The 20,237-nt window shown below is 46.8% G+C and overlaps 1 protein-coding gene across 1 annotated transcript in view; it reads right to left on the bottom strand.

Annotated features, from left to right (window-relative positions):
* The window catches only part of LOC147255405 (nucleolar protein 4-like), a 114,788-nt gene that overhangs the window by 7,661 nt on the left and 86,890 nt on the right, over positions 1–20,237 (bottom strand). Inside the window, exons 6-8 of the mRNA XM_086213098.1 lie at positions 5,442–5,929; positions 1,384–1,575; positions 296–484 (exon numbers count right to left, since the gene is read on the bottom strand). Coding sequence (XP_086069224.1) covers positions 296–484; positions 1,384–1,575; positions 5,442–5,929 — 869 coding nt within the window. The remainder of the gene's footprint in view (positions 1–295; positions 485–1,383; positions 1,576–5,441; positions 5,930–20,237) is intronic.

Genomic DNA, 20,237 nt, shown 5'->3' with positions numbered 1-20,237 from the left:
TGATCTTAATCTCAATGAGTCGCGTCGGTTCTATTTGTGTGGCACCAAATCCTAACCAAAGTTCCTTCCTGACACTCAACAAGGAGAGCAGGTCCAGCACCTCCCTCCTTCAATGAACCCCCACCCAACAATTCTCAATCAGCAAGCAGATCCTGCAACAGCAGCCACCAGAACCTTCCTTTAGCAGCAGGAAGGTGGAGCAGATCCAGGTTGGGGGGGGGGGGGATGACACAAACTGATTTAAGAAATCAGGCATCTGATAAATAGCAAACAAACAAAAGAAAGAATCGAGTACCTCCATGCCGTTCTTCTTCATGCGTCGGCAGGATTTGAGGTAGGTGCGGATGCGCTTGCGGGCGCGTTCCTGGAACTCTGGGAACTGTCTGCTGCAGGACTCGATGATGGCCTGGATCTTCTCTTTGGGCTGCTTGGAGATGGGCACCATCCGATCCAAGTTCTCGTCCACAAACAGACGCACAAACATCTGCAAGACAGCACCACCACCGGGTGAGGAAAAGGATCCGCAACCTAGCTAACGGCTCTGCGAGGTCGTCGGGAGGTGCGGCTGTAGCCACGACATAAGTCTGAGTGACATCTTCACGGTGTGAGTGAGCTCATACTGGAAACCACCTCACCACCACAAAGTGTCGCTATCATGTTTTATCTCAGGAACCTAGGAGGTGATAGTGAGCCACTGTACCTGTTTACCTGGACTCAAACATTGTTATCATAAGTTTGAAAGCCCAAAGTAAGTAAAAGTCCTCAAATCAAACACCTCATTGAGAATAAAAGCACCCAGAGGGGAAGTAAAAAGCTTTTCATGATCTGATCAAAATGAACTGTTCCATGTAGATAACGGAGCCGACTGATCCAGGTGTTGTCTCTGAGAACATCCTCCTTCTGGACGCACACGCCTGGAGACACATGCTGAGCAAACAGAGGCCTCCATAAATTACACATAGCACCTTTAAATGGTTTTATGATCTCGCATTAGCGTCCCTCAACATCTTTGACCTGCAGCGTGCGTACATGGTCACAACAAGCTGACTAACATCTGTGTCATATATCATCTCCTGAAAGTGAAGACTCACGCTCAGAAACATGACCATTTAACCGTCTCCAGCTCACACGGACTAACGAGTGGCTCTTCACGTGTTAATAGACGGAGACTTGAGCTGCTCCGCCTCCTTCGTGTGTTTCAGCCGAAGGTCACGGAGCTTCCACTGGTTTGATCGATGACTCTGACAGGTTTGAACAGAAGAGCGGACTCTGGGCTCTTCCATATTTTTTCTTTATGAGGTTAAAGAGACACCTTATTGTTCCCAGCGGGGACATCAAGCTAGACAGCTGAGGCTCTGACCCAGCGCTCCACCGCTGACTTACATTGAAGGCCTTTAGTCTCTCGGGATCCACTCCCTCTGTGTCGTTGATCTTGTCGTTGTCGTCGTGGTCATCGTGGTCGTCGTCATCATCGTCGGGAGCGACCTGGCTGCCATGGCGACCCATGGTCAGGTCCTCAGCACTCAGGTCCATCTTCATGCTGTCGTAGCTGCCGCCTGAACTGTATAGGGGGGACTACACACACACACACACACACACACACACACACACACACACATACACACACACACACACACACACACATACACACACACACACACACACACACACACACACACACACACACACTCAAATTTTACAATCATATAACCATCATTTTTCTTATTTCTTATGTCTTTCAGGGGCTCACGTGTATCGATCACTGCATCAAGTCTAATTTTATCTTGTGTCCATAGTTACTTCTCTTTCCTCTCTCCTGCAGTGTTAAGCCATCACAAAGATGGATTTAAACCAACAAAGACAAGCATCTCCATGATGTATTCATTGGTCAAAGACTCCTAAAGGTCTGAGAAGTTCCAGGCTGGATCCTAAAGCTTCCGGGAGGGAAACACTCACTCTGGACTGGACAGAACGGAGCAGCGCTCAGCTTCCTAGAGCTTCTTAGGGGAAATAAATCAGCTTTTCCATTGGAAAATAAAGATAAAGTGAAAAACAAGAGGGTTAATTTTGGGTTGCGATGCCATACCAGACACAGTAACTAACTATATTACTGACATTTTATTTGAAAAATGTTACTGCCTAAAAGGGATATATATCACTGTAGCAACACCCGTAAGAACACAGACTCTTTGTGTGTGTTTTCCGTGTTTTATGGGCTTACGTGCTTCGTTATTCCAGTGAACTCAATCACACACCACTTACTCTCGTTGTCTCTTCAAGATTTGACAGTTTGCCAATAAAAAGGTCAGTAAATATCAAGATTTAGGTCTTTGGTGGAGACGCTGGACTGACCTCCTGAGGGGCAAATATCAGCTGCAGAGACGTTAATGGACGAAACAAAGGATCATCTTACAATTATGTGACCCGAACACGCAGACTTTCGATTCCAACGAGTATCAAGAAGCTGAGAGGTGCCACATGTTTAATTACTGTTGAGAAGTCAGGGCAGGAAAGCGTGACGTGAGGCTGGGTGTTAAGACGGTGCTGAGGTTCACTGTCATGACAACAAGAGCTCAGCTTCCTCGGCAGCTTCTCTTTCTCCTGGATCAGGATTTTTCAGCGAGTTAAATTTTGGACTTTTTAAGACTCCTGCTGAAGCTTCAACCAAAGTACCCAATGAAATTCTATTGAAGCAAATGAAAGCAACAGAGGTTTTGGAGACATAAATATTTTTTGGAAAAGTCCTAGAAATTTCAGCCTGAATATTCAGGTATCATTCGTTAAGTTGAGACCACCTGAGAGAGTTTAAAATTCCTGCTGTATTTAACCATGTAGTTCATCAAGTTGGCTGTTCTGAAGTGATGGATTTGTTTATGAGTAGCAAAGCGACCTGGGTAAACACCTTCACCTATACAGGAGAGAGAATCACGAATCTTTGAAAAGTATGTGGTTATCTATTCAACTTCAGTTCTAGATGCACATGAATACCTGGAGGAAGAACACAATGAGTCACCCTGACAGACAAAAGCAAATTGCTTCTACAGTCGCTCAGTACATGACTGGTATACAAATACATGAACAAAGATACACAATGAGAGCAGAGGGACCTGTTGCAAGGACACAAACATGTTAAAGAAGAGGAGAAATCACACAGGAGAAAGAAAACAGATTGACACACAGACAGAGAGACACACACAAAGAGACGCTAGCAGATTGCTGAAGTCTTTGTGTGTGAGAAAGTTTGACAAAAGTGGTTGTACTGTTGCGCAGGGTCCTTTTTTTTTAGTGTGCATCTAATGCACAACATTTAATCTGAGTACAAAATCCAACCAGTGGTACCAAGGGGTTGTAACTGGTCTCGAAATCAGTGGTTGCAAAACTGTAGTCCCTGTTCCATACCCCTCCACCTGCACAGAGGGCGCTCGCACCCCCAGGGGCGAGGCCAGCACCTCTAACATTCATGCTACCAGAGGTGAGGCTGTGGAAGGTTACGTCCTCGGCTCTGCTGGTGGATTAATACCCCCCCCCCCCCCCCCCCCAAAAAAGCTAATCTTTCCATTGGAATTTGAGTCACATGACTACATGATTTCTCATCATTCATGTTAGCGGAGGGCTAACAGGAAGTAGCTAGCTCTGGCGATACATCATACCCAGACAGGAACATGGGAACACTGAAAAAAAGATACACAGTTGAGACCGAGAACTTTGGCTATTTAACAACGTGGGTGGGAAAATGGCAACCGGATATCAGCGGTGATACTCCAGGTGGAAGATAAGGGAGGCTGAATGAGTGTGTGTGTGTGTGTGTGTGTGTGTGTGTGTGTGTGTGTGTGTCGCTTTGTTTTGTGTGTTGCTGTGGTTGTGTTTCTGAGGCGGACTGCCTGGTGGTGCCAGGGAACTATCCAAGGCCGCCGCGCATTGTCTGTCAGCTTCTGTTATTCTGTGCTGCACAAAGCCAGTAAGAGGAGGAGGAGGAGGGGGAGGGACGGCGAGATGGGCTCTGGCCCCCTGCACCTTCATCGCTCAGAGGTTGTCGCAATTGTGGATGTGACAGTTAAGTAAATAATCAAACCAAGATTTCATTTCAAACTGATTATTCAGGTTTTTTTTACACTGAACTTGAATTAAAGGAGCAATGTGATTCAGAGCAAAGCAGCTGGTGTGCAGATGAGCTCAAGATGAATAAAAACAAATTTTCTAGCAGTTAAATCCTTTAGGTTTTTCTATTTCGGCACCAAGTATACGAGTACTTCAGCGGGTTGAGAGGAAACCTCCAAACTGAAGTATTACTGTTCTCAGATTCTATATTTAAATTTGCAAAGTTAAACACTAAACGTCTTGGTGGTGTTGTATCTACAGTCACTAACTTTACATTACTTACATATCCATTTGAATTCTTATCACTTTTCCTGTCTAATCTATTTAATGCTTTTTTATTTTATTGCAGTGGTATATTTGTACAATATCTATTCATTCACTGTTTTATTTCAATTAATCTATTCTTTCTCCATTTACATGAAGATCATATTTTTGCCATCTTATTTGATTCATTTCAAATATTCTTAAATATTTTTCTTTTTTTCAGTCTCTTCCGTTTGGTGAATTTCTCATAAAGCATTTTTGAATTTGAATTTATTTGGCTGAAAGGTGTTCAATAAATAAAGCCAGAGAGCCACGCTAGTTAGCTTAGCACAGTAAATGTTAGTGGGTGGGAAGTGTTAGCAACAACTAGCTCAGATTCAGGATGCTAGTGTGTCCAGCGCTAATCCTCCTCATCCTCTCTTCCACAGTCAGCCATGATGAGTAGCAGCGGCTGCTCATTTAATTGTCAAATGTTTGTTTTGCTTTTGTGACGCTGCTTCAAATCACTGCGCCTAGTGAGGAAAGTAGTTCCAGCTGCATGTCTGACTCTAAAATTACGATGTCTCCTCACTTTAAATTGTTATTTCATAAGAAATGTAATGTACAAACCTTGTTATATTAATGCAGGTTTACTGTTTTGGAGTAAAGTGCTTATGATGAGTTTTGGTAAAGCTAACACTTCCCACCCACTACCATTCATTGTGCTAAGCTAACTAGCTTAGTAGGTCTCTGCTCTGTGATGCAGCGCGGAGGAGAGAAGTGTCTCTATCTTCTTGTCTGGCTCTGGGGACGATGGACAACGACCTGACTGAGGAGGCTACGCGCTTGTTTCTGTGCCTATCATCTGACAGTCTGAAGGTATGTAGGTTAGTCTCCTTTCCTTTGAGTGTCGCCTGTGTGTGTGTGTGTGTGTTTTCAGGAGGAGCAGGTGTTGTTAATGGACTGATGGGTAAATATTGACCCACCAGCGTGATGTGAACCCTGAGAGGAACCGGATTAGATGATGTCAGACAAACTCCTCCTCTAAATCTCCTGTAAACAACTGTTTGTAATCCCAGCATGTCGGGCTACACGCTCACCTTGCCCCCGTAGTCCCTGCCGTCACGGTCCAGTCGCAGCTCGGCAGCGTGTGTGTGGGAGTGTGTGCTAGTTGTGTGTGCATTGTGTGTGTGTGTGTGAGGGGCGTGTGTGTGTGGCAGGGGCAGAGGCAGGGCCGGATGAGGAGCCAGAGGAGGTTTGGCGGCCAGCGGGTATTTCCTCCGGAGCTCCTCGGGGGCACTGGGATGCAGGGCGCCGAGCAGCGCGGCGGCCGCTGCTGAGACGGTGACAGGCAGGTGTGAGGTGGCCAGAGGCAGCCGCTGAGGGGGCGGGTCACTCAGGTTCATCGGCTGCTGGTCCTCGGATGAGGAGGAGGAGGAAGTAGGTGTGCTGAAGTCAAGCGGGGCAGGGCCACTGTTGCCATTGACAACCTCAGCTTCTCTAACTATAGCGCCGTCCATCACAGCGGAGGAGGGAGGGGTGAGGGCGGGCAGGCCGTTCCCGCTGCCGCTCTCTGACGATGAATCATCTGACAAGAGAAACAGACGAGAGGAATGTCACACGCTGGAAAACGGGATGTGTGATTGGAGAACACGGGACATTCAACGGACATATTAAATAACATATGAAGTTAGACGGTGCGTCGCCAGATATGACCAGACAAACACGCATCAAGGTGTGTGAAACAAGCTCAGACAACACCCGAGAGAGAGAGAGAGAGAGAGAGAGAGAGAGAGAGAGAGAGAGAGAGAGGCCTTTTCAAAAAGTGACAGTTTTCTTTTTGACTCGACAGGAGTTGGAAACAAACTTGCCCTCAATTAACGAACACAGAGAAGTTCAACATGGCAACTTCACATTTTACTGTGTGACCATGATTCCCCAGCGCCGGTGTGTTCAAGGTCTGCACGCTGCCTTTGACTCATCCTCTCCGTCTTTAAACCTACTCTCTCTCTCTTCCATGCTTCGTTGTATTTTTTTGTGGACAGTTTTCACCCACCAAGTTCCAGGCTCTGTTAGCGAGCAGCTAAAGAAACTCCCTATTGTGTGAAATCTGTTTGTCTCAGCTGCTTATTATCTTCTAAATCCATTAAGAGTCATTTTAGCTAAACAGATCTTACAGAGACACAAATACAGCTCTCTCAAGTACATTTGTGCAACAAAACGTAGGATTACAAATGATTAACACTTTCTTTTTTAGTTCTATCCTTTGTCCTTATTTTCATGAAGCAGCCCTTTTTCTAATTTCTTGATAACTTAGTGCCATTTTCCTTGTGCGATTTTTGAAAAACAGAATTTCAGTGACTTTGCCCTTTCAGCTGTACTAAAAATTACAACAAAAATACATCTGTAAAGCTGGCTTGTACGTCACTGCATGTACAGCATCAACTCAGCCTCCTTCTCTTTCCTTGAGTGTCAGGGGGAGAGAGAGGCTGAGCACTTCATTGTATGCAGAAAACAATTAGAAAACTCGCTCTCCAATGTCGAGCATCGTCAGCACTTCCATATCACTGTCTTTGGTTGGTGAATGATGGCTAATTGTATAATCATGATGTGTTCCATTAAGTATTTCACGAATTATAGAAATAATAATCTGGAAATCAGATCTTTACAAAAACGAATCTCATCTTACATTCCTCTGATTTATTATACGATACGTTGGAGGGTCAGATCAGCGGCGCAGGAGCAGATTTATGGTGATTAAAGCTTGTACTAGCAATGAAGCTTCACATTAAACATCTCTGCATCGCGGCAGAGCAGCGTCTCTTCTAGTAGGCGTCATAGTGAGAGTCAAATTGAGGTCCCGGGCAGGAGAAAGTGAGAGGAGCGCCCCCCTAGAAGCCAAGCCTTTAACAATTGGGTGAATAAAAAAATCATGCGCCTGCACAAAAAGAGCAACAACAGCTGATAAACAAAACCACATCTCAGGCGTGGTTTGTGTTTGGAGAGAGAGAGAGAGAGAGAGAGAGAGAGAGAGAGAGAGAGAGTGAGGGGCGACGGCGAGGGAGACGGACGGCGTGCAGCTGCTGCTGTAGCGGGTCAAGTGGAGCGTGCAGGCAGATCCACTCGGTTTATCTGATTAAAGCCATCCAGTCTGCTGCCTGACCAGACAATAACACAGTCAACACCCTGCATTATGACAGAGGAACCCTCCCCTCCCCCACGTCCCCGTCTCATTATCATCATCAAAAACTCTTCCTCCTCCCTCTTCATATATGATAGAACATCCTCCTCCTCCTCCTCCTCCTGTTTTTCTGCCAGTCCAGAGGGAGGATTCAAACAAAGCTGCACCCACAAACTTTCCATCACTAAGTACGTTTTTTGCCCTCAGAAGGTCTCGTTAAAGGTGCCATAGAGAGGTTGAAGGGGGTATTAATTCTTGTTCTGTGGTGTGATTTGTAACCCCACTAAAAATGGTTGGGTCTGTCATGGCTCAAAGCTTCCTAAAGGCTCCCTGAAACCGCTATGTTACCATGTTGGGTTTAGAATGCCTCGTTTGTCCCTATTGGGGTCCTTTCTGACCTCATCTGGCAACCTCATTATTTATGCAAGTGCATGAGTTGACAGCGATCGGTTGCCGTTGTTTATCTGGCAACCTCATTTAACGACTACTCGGTGATTGGCTGCCCTCACTGTCACTGAAAAGAAAGCACTCCCACTTTCTCGGCGAACTGTCGCCGGTGCTAAGTGTGACTGCTACTGTCAATTGACAACATTCCATATCATACAACAGCATTCGTAAGATAAGATACCAAGTAGCCACGGCCCAGTCGCAGATCCAGCCGTATATGCAGTGGCGGGGTGGCTGTCGGGACAACCGGGAGTTTTCCCGGTGGCCTGGCCCCTTGGTAGCCTGCCTGGCTGGCGAGATTCCTTCCCCCTCAAGCCAGGCCAGGCTAGCTAGCGACAGACAGCGCAGATAAAACGAAGGTCTCAATTCTATCGAGGCCGTTCCTTCAATCAATCTGCTCAGTCGGTGCTGCTGCTGCAGGCTCCAGTTTGTGTCTCGCTAGCGAGCGAGCCGAGAGAGCTGCACTCACTCGGCTCGCTCGCATAATCGCCCCCTCCCGAAACATGTAGAAGGAGCGTGTGTGAAAGGGTTGGGTTCAGTGTGTGTGAGTGGGGGGGCACTGACTGAACTGTGACGTAACACTTCAGCCAAAAACGCATTGGTCCATTTTCCCGTGGCGATTCAAAAAAGGGGAGATACTTCAAACAGAGGTGATGACACTGCCTCACACTTGGTGTGTCTCCCCCACAACTGAAGGACGTTGAAGAAACACCAAAAACATGAAAATGACGATTTTCATTCGAGGTGACCTTTAACACAACCATCATTCTAATACGTGGTGGGAGAAACAGAGCAGGGAGGAAAATCATCTCAACTACTGCTAGATTGTCTTCATGGTTCAGTTAAAAATGGTCAAATCGAAGTAGAAGAAGGGGTCGATGTGGACTGGACCAACAGCAAGTTGAGGATTCATGGTTCTCATGAGGGACACTCGTACAATCTGGTCCAAAACAGCAGCTCAGCCACCAAGTTTAATAAGCTGCAGCGTTGATTGACATCATCAGTGGGTTTTCTCTCCAGGGGGCTCTGTAAATTTGCTTTTAATTGTATCGGATTTTGTCTGGAAAGTTTCTGTGTCATTGTCAGAGCTTCTTCAGACCCTCCAGCAGGAGTTTCTGCCCCCACATCTCCCCAGTAAGTCCATGCAGCCTGTGGCAGCGGTCAGCTGGCGAGCTCCTTCTCCTGGCTGTGGAGAGGACTGAAAGGTGGATGCAGTCCATCCATCCCTCCATCTTCTCCCTCTTCTCCTGTTCAGGGTGGTGGGGGTGGAGCCTATCCCAGCAGCCTTCCCCCTGCACAGGTCCCCAGTCCATGGCAGGGCCAACACATATAGACAGACAACCATTGGCTCTCCCAGCCACGCCTACGGTCAATTTAGAGTCTGGATTAACCTGGTCCCTCTTGATGTCTTTGGACTGTGGAGGAAGCTGGAGTACCAGAGAGAACCCAGCAGGAACAGGGAGAACATGCAGACTCCACCCAGAAAGACCCCGTGCTCCAGCCGGGGCTCCACCCACAATCTTCTTGGTGGGGGCCACAGTGAGGACCACTGCTCCACCGGGCCGCCTGTGAAAATTTTCACATCCAGTTGATTTAATCAGACTCAACTACAGAAAGCTGGTGAAGCAGGTTCAACTCCTCCTCTTCCTCTTGTCAGCATCTGTTTTCGAGCTGACAAGCTACTAAATAAGTGATCATGGAATTAATGGTTCATGCCAAGCAGGATGGATGGATGGATGGATGGATGGATGGATGGATGGATGGATGGATGGATGGCTGCCTGGCTGGAGAGTATCATTGGTCAGCAGTGGTCTGGTCCACAGTAGTTTCGATGATAGCGATAGAGAACGGATGGGTGGATGGACAGGAGGAGATTTTCCAAAGATTAGTCTGCACGCAACTTCTGTTATTACCCCAATTTACAGATTGAAAAGGCGGAATGGAGAGATTTTACTATTCAGGGGTAGAGGGAAAGAGAGCTGGAAGCCCAGGGAGACGTTATTTTAATGGGTCGACAGTAAAAAAAAGGAGGCTGGTTTGCAAGGAAAAGAAAGTGATGCAGAGGGGAAGGAAGGGAGGGAGGGAGGGGAGGCTGAGGATGGTATCGACTGTATTGGAGGTTTGGGGGGGTGAAGGGAGGGGTGGGGCCCAAAGTGCCGCACAGGGAGGAGGAAGGATGGAGGTAAAGATAGACAGAGAGAAAGAGAGGCAGGAGGAAAGAGGTCGGGGGGTGGGAGGAGGTGAGAGAGGGAGAGAAGGGGTCATGGCTCAGGGGGTGGAGGCAGAAAGGAGGAGAGGAGAGAGAGGAGAGGATAAGGAAGGATTGAGATGGGGGATGGGAGGAGAGAGACTGAGGCGAAGGGACAGGCACGTGGGAGAGGGAGAGAACTGTTCTCTCCTTTTTCTTCCAGCATCACATTTTTAAATATCGCTCACTTTAGCATACGTTTGGCTTACAATATCTCTCTCTCTCTCTCTCTCTCACTCACTCACTCACACACACACACACACACACACACACACACACACACACACACACACACACACACGCACACAATGAATCTTGTGAAACCTGCTGTGGTGTTTTCATTGTAATATATTACTACGTTATGATGAAGCATCAATTTGAGGTATTTAAGCCATTTTCATGCTAATTTGTATTAACAGCATTATTTTTATTTATATTTCTTTGTGGTTTTTGTTCCATTTATTACGGCTTTGGTCATTTCTTATTGTTTTTATTAGATACAGTTTGAAGTTTACAGTGTTTTAATTTAAATCGATTTCTTTATTTGTCATTATTATTTGGCAATGTAAACATGGGTTTTACAGGCCAATAAAGGTCCTTCAGAGGGAGGGAGGGGGGAGGCTCTGCTAGAGGGAAGCCCTGAGACTCGGAGGTAAAAAAGCATGGCAGAGTGTGTGTGTGTGTGTGTGTGTGTGTGTGTGTGTGTGTGTGTGTGTGCGTGTGTGTGTGTGGGTAAAGAGTATTCATGCGAGGAAGCGAAGGCCAACCTAATTCCTGCCGCCTCAACACAAATCCCCCCTCTGCAGCGAGACCACCGCCATCGCCTCACCCTCCTCCCTCCCTCCATGCTGGCCCAACTCACTCGGGGATCTGGACTCATCTACTCTTTGTATTCTCTCCTTTCACTGCCTGCTGAACAGGGAGTGGCTCTCCCCCGTCTCCCATTCTCTCTCCCTCTCCTCATCTCTCTCCTCTGTCCCTGGCTTCGTTCTTTCTTTGACTTCAGTCACAAACTCGCTGCGGTCTTCCTCCATTACTCGTCTCTCGCAGGCTTAGAGAAGGAGACAAAGAAGCACACTTGGTCTGCTGTCACATCCTCCGCTGGGATAATGGCCTGACTTGAAAGAGGTCCCCTGAATGAGGAGCAGATACAGGTGTGTTCTTGTGTCCTCGTGAAGGCGTCTGTCCTGGACCTCCACATACTTCTCTATTCTTTGGTCGGGGGCTGTTTCAGGACCCGCAGTTCCATTGAAGGTACGTTAATGAAGACACCCGCAATTCTGACGGTGGCTGACGCCATGCTAGACAACACTGGTTCCAACTTTGTGGGAACAGGAAGTGGGAGCTGACAGAGATGTTCAGGAATCCAGAACAGCCACATATTTATGCTGGGAGCAGGAGGCTGCTGGTCTCATTAAGGTGATATCTCAGGAACGCCGCATCCCACACTAAAGGCTCAAGGGCGAGCAGGAAGCACTGGGGGGCGCATCACAGCGCCAGTGACGCTGTATTCCTAGTTAAGTTTCATCTCAACGCAGCTGTGAGTGGGTCCACAATGTTCACGAGAAACTGTGCGACGCTGCGCTCATCAGATCCTGCAGGTCCACGACCAGACCATCATAACGTAGTTGGACGCTCAGCACAACTCGCCCTCGCCAGTGAAATGTCACGTGTAGTGCCTGCACACAAGTCACATGACAAGTTATCAGGGTTTTTTCTCCCCGGAATATCAAACATTAAACAGTGACCAGAGCAACACGCTACGAGTCAGCAGATTACACAGGGCAAACTACTGCATCAGTCCTGCAAAAACCCTCATAATTGAGTCATGTCATGTCATGTCATGTGACCGCTTTTATCACACGTGGTTCACACGCAATTCCCTCATAGTGAGCGCTTTCAGCCCTTTACTAGCAGTAGCACTTCGGCGCACTACTTCTTGAGCTCCCTCTGTCTTTTCTTGAATGAAACGATCTACGCTCTCGGCCTTTCTGGAAGCAGCCGCCACCACTAGTAGCTCTGCTGCACCGTCGGGAATTCATCGCGTGAAAGATTCCCGCTGTTTCAAGTCTCTCCTTCTCTCCAGAGAGGCATGACTGTGACGCTGGAGTTGTGACGCAGATCCCTTCAGCCTCAGATGACTGGACAAAGCTCACATTTAAGCCCTCCGTGGTGCTGGCTTACACTTCATCAGCTTACATTCCGACAAATACTTTTCAAGTCAAGTCAATTTTGTTTGTATAGCGCCAATATAACAACAAAAGCTATCTCATGACACTTTACAAGTAGAGAGAACGAGAGGAGAGAACAAGGGAGGATGGAGAGAGAGATGGGGGGAGAGAGAACTTAACCAAAAGACTGGTGGGACACCGGTGACACCAGGCGTCTTAGAACCTCTCCGTAGGACGCCTGCATCAGAGTCACAACCTGATACGTGCATGTTGAGTCACCTTCTGTCTGAGACGGTCCTCAATCACTCTGTACCTCAGGGAGCCCGACCGAGACCCCTGGCACCTCTGGCAGCTGTGACACGGTCATTGTAGGAGGCAACGCCTGATCTATCACTCCTCCTTCAGCGGATGCCATTTCTCCTCCCTCTCCTCTCCTTTTCCCGCTTACATTCCAAGTTATTTTCGTTTCCTCCTCCACACATGAGATCCTTCCCTCTGTTGCTCCTCCACTTCTCCATCTATTCCGTCTCAGTCAGTCCCCAGGTGGCAGCGACGTGACAGTGATGCACGGCAGTGTTGACTATTTAGCTGCAGCCTGAAGGGCAGCGGGGGGGTGCTTGAGAGGTCAAATACCTTTTCATGTCAAGGACACACACACACACACACACACACACACACACACACACACACACACACACACACACACACACACTCCTCTGTCATCTTTATCTAAGCGAACTCTGATAAAAGCCTTTGCACCCCCCTGAGAGGAGCAGGAAAAGTGGACTGAGACAGTTCTACCCACGATGCAATGGGACAAGGAGCGTCAGAGAGGTGCTGCATCAGCGTTAATACGAGTCCATGAAGGGGAGTGGGAGCTACGCTCTGCGAGCATCTCTGTGTGTTTACAGCTTCTGACTGTCTGACTGTCAAGCTGTTCGACCAAGCGCGGCGTGGAAGACGGCGACTGACGCGTGGGGCCTTTCACATCTCCTGAATCGCACTCGTCCTCATCTTTTCATCCACGTCGGCGATGTTGACTTTAATTGTGACGATCAACTAAAAACAACAAGATCCTGGTGACATTTAGACGTTTGGCATCGTGATAATTCTGTGAATAAGAAGCCAGAGAGAGAAAGAGAGCGAGGGAGAGAAACCGCACAACTTCACCGTCTTCACCGTTAATCTGTGAATGTTTCAGATAAACGAACTGTTTCCTGAAGTCATGTGAGGTTTCATATATATGTGTGTATATGAATATCTATATGTATATCTATATATCGAACTATATATAATCTCTCTCCACACACACACACACACATATATTATATATGCATGCACACACACAGATACATACACGAAGAGAAACAAGAACATCTAACACAGGAATTAAACTGGGAACATGTATTGTTCCTAAAGATTGAGCCACTACAATGAAGGCTTGTTCAATTATTCATTCCTGGTTGCCAATTATGTTTTCTCATGTGTTTTTGGGCGCCTGCAGAGGTCAGAGCAGCGGATTCATGCTGAGAGCTCCTCATACCAGCAGATATGATGGTGTGGATCGCTGGAGGAAGACGTCGTCAGAATTAAACCAGGATTAACAGTCACGGTGGAGCTTCTCTGGGAGCACCGACACTGAAAGTATCAAACACGCACTGATGATACCACGAGGCCCTCTGCAGCAAAGCCACCACCAAGCGCCGCCTGTTAAGTCAACGTGCGGTCATTTTTAATTAGAGAGAAGATCTATGTCCCTGAAGCTGAGAGCAACAGCCCTTTAATTAAAAAATGAGACGTATATCACCTGAGTGCAGCTCTGAAGGAGCACGTTTCAATCAATATGATTTAATAATCATCTCCAGATATTTTACATCTCACTCGTTCGCTGGGGAGAACACAACAAATCAATGCATCTATTGTAATGACGGGGGCACTTGTGCATTGATTTAAATGGGTCGGCAGATTAAAAACCTCGGCATTAATTAAGCAGATTGTTTCTTTAATGTGGCGAGGCTGTGTAAACAGTGGCCCTGGGGGGGCGCAGCAGCAAATACACTCCCCGCTGAGGTGGAAATGAACTCAGCCTCTTCCTCATCCTCTCAGATGTCACTCCTGGAAAGGATTTGATCTAATCCTCCTCGTCCAATGTTGCCTCCGTGTTACTACTCGCTCCCTGCTCTTAAAGGAACAAATCAGCTTTTTGGGAACTGCTCTTCATTCTCCTTCTCTTGTCCCTCGTCCCCAAAGCCAGAAGAAGACAGACTCTTCTCTCCTCTGTGCGGCGTCAGACAGATGAGACCCATGCTAGCTGGATTAGCACAAAGAAGGCAGTGAATGGGAAGTGTTAGCGTCAACTAGATCAGGTTCAGGGTGTTGGTTTGTCCAGAAGTCATCCTCCCCATCCTCTCTCACAAAATCCGCCAGTGGCTGCAGTTGGTCTTCTAGTCGTTGATTTATTGATTTTCACAAACGTGAAATTGCTAAACAACGAGCCACGCGAGATTCCATGTGACTTTTCAGGTCAAGTTGCATGTCGTTCAACATTTGACTGGCAATGCCTTGTTTCCCAAGATGGCCACTGCCTGCAGAAGCCGAGTACTGTCCTTATGAACTTGTCTCTTTGATACACTTTCTGTACACTTTAAAAGTTCTCAGTGCTTCGGTTTACATGTCGAGGCTCTACTTATATCGCCACCGAGGCGTTTTGCTATGTTGAGTGTATGTTATTGTTCTGACTCTTCTGTTTACGCGCTGCCCCCACAACCGGCGTTGGGAGCTAACGAGTGGTATGAGCCAAAACTGGGTTCCATTTGGATGCTGTAAAAACAAATCCCTGCAATCGTTCGAAATCCTGATAATACAAGAAAACACCCGAGGTTCGTTTTGCACTGGAATTTTCCTTGAAGTCACAATGTCTCCTCCTCTATGATTTTCTTTTCACAAAACACTTTCTACACCCTCGTGATATTGATGAAGTGTATTGAGGACTTTCGCTGCATGTATGCTAACACTTCATTGTGCTAAGCTAACTAGTGTGGCTCTCTGCTCCTGAAATTACTGGACAATGAGAGAAGATCCCCCAAAAGCTTTGCATGTTTCTTTGACAGTCTTCTAAAAGCCAGCCTGAAGAATCACATGACAGCATGACATGGCAGTAAGCATGTTTCTCACGCAATAACTTATTCCACACTTACCAGTTGCCTCTAGCTAACATTTCACACCGACACAAATGCAAATATCTGCTTCTTATCCTCGTGGCAACCAGACAACACACAAAGTGACCTTCTGTATTTGTGACTGTGTGTGTGTTTGCTCATATTGAGAACGCATGAATGGAAATGTTTGTTACACAGCTACATCATATGATCCTGCCCTGTGTGTGTTTGTGAGGGAGTATGTATGCAACCTGTGCGTCATACAGTCACATGGTCACATGGTACAGGACATGACTCTGACCCCTGAGAGAGCAGATCTCTGTGACCTTGTGTCCTGACCGAACCTCGGGGCGTCACCTCAGACTAAGCGCCTCGGTGTGTGTGTGTGTGTGTGTGTGTGTGTGTGTGTTTGTCTGAGATCACTACCACAACCATAATGAATACGGCTTCCTCTGATATTCACCTTCAAGAGACGTTTCTGAAATAAGTCGCCATTTCATGAATAGAGCAGAGTTCACTCAGCTGACACACGAGGTTTTTCATCTGCTCTGAGACGGTCGGTCACAGCATCTCACTTGCATCTGAATATCAGGGGAGGAAAAGTGGTGCCGCACAGCAATAATATTGAACTTTTTCGCAGGGGATTTTAACTACGAATCTTTTTCACGCTGATTATTTGCCTTGTTTGGATTCAGATACATTCTGTCAGGGTTTCAAGTATTCTGTATTCTAGTGAGCTGGGAATTCACTGACTTGCCAACAGTGACATGTTGACAAGCACGGATGACGGCGGCGCTACTTATTGATCCGTGGTGGTTTTTATTTCAGACTTTGTCGGAAAGGTCGGGTGTGCAGGAGCTCGGGATGCGTTTGAGGATATGTAACGTTAGCTTGCTAACGTTAGACGCTTGTAAAGCTTAGCGAATTCTCCTGAAAAGCTATTTGTTTTTACTCAGAAAACAATGACACGGCAACCACGATACAGACGACTAAATCTCTCTGCAGCGGCGGATCCAAATACTTCATGACCGATTATCATCATGTCATCCACTCCAAATGTAACGCCATCCAGAAATAATTAGTATATTCACAAAACAATACAAACATAAAATGTATTTATGATTTAATGCACCTGGGAAATATCCATCCCCATTGTTTAGCGTTATTACTCAGAGATTTTAGAAACCTCCAGCTCGTTCCTTCAGGAGCCATCATAGGATGCTTCCATGCTACACCAACCACATTAAAACTCTCCATTTTTACAACAAATTTTTTTCCTCAACAGGCGATATTAAAGGACTCCAGGCAAATACAATGACAGAAACTGCACAGAGCTTTGTGGTGTCAAAGAATGGCTGCAAAGAATACCTCACTGTATCAGAGGCAACCTGAAGCAGCACAGCAACATTGTGGTTTCCCCTCCTATAGATGAGATCAATCAAGTCTATGTGTATCTGTGACCCTGTAGAGAAAAACACCAGTATGGCAGAGCAGCTGATCACGTCTGTGTAAAACCCTAGCGATGTACACGGAGCACTCTGCTCTGGTTCCATCCTCACTTCCCCTCATGTCCAAGTGTCCTTTGGCAAGATACTGAACCCCTACTTGCTCCTGATGAGTAGGTTGGCGCCTCGCATGGCAGCGTTCACCATCAGTGTGTGAGTGGGTGTGTGACTGGGTGAATGATTCGACACTGTAAAGCGCTTTGACTGCCGCTAAGGTAGAAAGGCGCTAAAGAAAAATGAGTCCAGTCCATTTACTTTCACCTTTTTTTTTTTTTTTAGGGACATAAAAATATGTCCGTAAATATCGCACTGGTGAGTCTAGAGGCGTTTATGTGCCTTAAAAGTGGTGGTTGCAAACAGAGCTGAGGGCGACGTCGGCACAAAACACAAGAAGCCTGAAGCTTAGTGGTGCTGACCTTGAAGTCATGTGACCATGGCGTAGCTCCTCCATAGGCTAATGTTAGCTTCGCACTGCTAACCGTTGCATTCAGGCTTCCAGCATCATCAGAGGGTTCATTAGTGAAGATGATCTTGATGAACTGAACCTGGAAGATCATCAACTTTTGTTCCCCAGAGCTGATTTACTGGTTCAATCACCCACAGTCACACGGAGCAGTCCTATTGGCTGCTGGGGGACAAACCAGGAGATGACCACTTCCTGTAGGTGGAGGAACCAGGAGATGACCACTTCCTGCTGGACTACAAACATACCTCATCACTGCAGGGCTGACCTGTCAGTCTGAGCTAGTTTGTTTCATTTAACTAAGTCAGCTAACTAGCAACTGGAGGGCCAGGCTAGCGAGCCGCGCTGCTCCAGTTGTCTATTAGTAGCTCATTTAGTTTTCAGTAAAGAGGTTTTTTTGCTGATGTGGTCAGCTTCTAAATGTATCAACATTTGCCAAAGCATGACAGAATCTCTCTTTGTACAACAGCATTGAAAGTTACCCCGTCTTGAATAAAAGATGAAGGTATAAAAACAGGCACAAACGTTTGTGTATTACTTATGAATACCCACACATACCCATGTGTACATGTAGATACACAGCATGTGACTCAGAAACCGCTAACTTATCACAGCGTTAGGGTTTCGGACTCTCTCCATTCAGAAAGAAAAAGGGAACATGCTATCTGAGACAGACAGACAGACAGACAGACACACACACACACACACACACACAGCAAATGACCTTGCCTTAATGAGAAAAAACACATCTGTGGTGCTTTTTACATTTCTACAATTATCCGTCAGCGATGAGGAGCACTGGATCGATCTCAGCGACATTAGCAGGCCGGGCATCGTTGAGTGGACTGCAGAGGAGGAAGAAGAGGAGGAGGAAGAGGATATGCAGTAGGTACAGTGAGAAGAGAAAGTAAAAATGGAGAGCATGGGATGGCTGGAAGGAAAAGGGGATGAGGATGGATTACTGGAACCAAAAAGAACAAGGGGGGGGGGGGCGCCCGCCCGCAGTGGGATAAGAGGAAGAGGGAAGACGAGTAGAGATGAAGAGTTAGCAACTGAGATGGAGAAGGGGAAGGAGCATTGATTGAGGGAGGAGTGGAGGAGAGGTGCAGATCAGACACATACAGGAGCAGAGAGCGATAAAGAGAGCGGATAGAGTGGAAGATAGAGGGATGGATGATGGAGGGATGGATGGAGGAGGACACACGGAGGGTGGGAGCTCTAATGGGTCGTCCCTTGTCATTTTTCATTTGCGGCTTCACTACGCAGTGACAGCTAGAGGCTTTTCTCTCTCCTCCCTCTCCTCTGAGGAGCTAACCTGAGCGAGAGTGTTAACAGATGCTAATTCCTTCACTCCCTCCTCCTCCCCCCTATCCCAAGGGATGCTAGTGAGGGGAGGCTGTGGGAGGGAGGGCAGGAGGACGGCGGAGGTGGTGGGGAAGAAACGAGCAGGCGACTCCCCCACATGGGATTACAATGGATTATCCCGCTAAGACGCGGCACGAGCTGCTTGCTAGCTCGCAGTGCCTCCCTGCCGCACCGTATGGCCCTGCCCCGCCTGGCATCGTCATAGCAACGACCCTCCCACACTCACACTCACACACTCACAGTCCAGCTGGCACATACTTGAACTGGCTGAATGTTGGCTCACATTTTGAAATAAAATAAAACACATAAATTGGGGACTTTTGATTCACAGACAGGACGGCGAGACTGTGTGTTTATCTGATTGGAAAGTTCGGATTCCCCCCCCCCAAAAAAGAAATAATCTGAAAAAAATCTTTGAATTTCCAACTTTCAGTGATTACTTGAGAAAATCACTTATAAGATCCGGCTCCTTTGGGGAATCAAAACTGAGTCGATCAGCAACGGTCACATGACAGGAATTCCACTTCGTATGTGTCGCTATGTATTTTTTCAATATTGGTTTCCTATCATTTTTTTTTTTTGCAATTTATAAATTGGATCATTAACAGAGAAAATATTTGTCACATCAATTGATAATGAAGAAGTTCGGTATCTAAAGAATTACATGCACTAAAGATCTGACACGTCTTCTGTAAAAACAAAAAATAGAGCGCGTGAAAGAATATTTAAATAAAGAGAAATTAAATCTGGGATTAATATTCGCCACAGGTCCACAGTCCTGCTGAACACGTGGAGCAGCAGAGAGCAGAAGCAGTTTGATGTCGTAATTCAGATGAACAAAGCTAGAGAGGGTGTGTGTGTGTCCTCTAACCCCGCGCACACGCACACGCACACGCACACACACACACACACTGCATGAGTTCAAAAGCACCTACTTACAACAGATCCTCCACAACGTTTCAAAAGACACGCAAGTCAGGCGATCATTTCACGACCTATAAAACCGGGCGTGAGTTCTTCCGCAGGAACAAACAAGGACCACAATCCCAACCCGGAACGTCTCTTTCTCTCCAGCATTGGACACAGCGAGTCACTTGATGTCTCCTCCAAGACGGAGACAGAGAGAAGAGTATCTGCAGAGTGGCGGACGAAGACAGACGCCTGTTCTCAGAGCAGGTCTCCTCAGAACTCTTCCTCTCTGCTCTCTTTGACCGTTGTTCTTCCTGTTTCTATATGAGATTTAATAAACGTTCGTTTGTTTTGCCGGTCTGATCTCCGTCTTCTTTCCACCCGTCTGCCTCTTTATTTCTTTCTTTTGGACATTTGCCTCATTAGTTGAGACTCGGCTACCGATTATT

Source organism: Aulostomus chinensis, chromosome 9 (genome assembly GCF_037954235.1).
Source record: "Aulostomus chinensis isolate RoL2024-O1b breed Wild chromosome 9, RoL_Achi_v1.0, whole genome shotgun sequence".
Lineage (NCBI taxonomy): Eukaryota > Metazoa > Chordata > Actinopteri > Syngnathiformes > Aulostomidae > Aulostomus > Aulostomus chinensis.
This window is presented reverse-complemented; position numbering and strand designations above follow the sequence as displayed.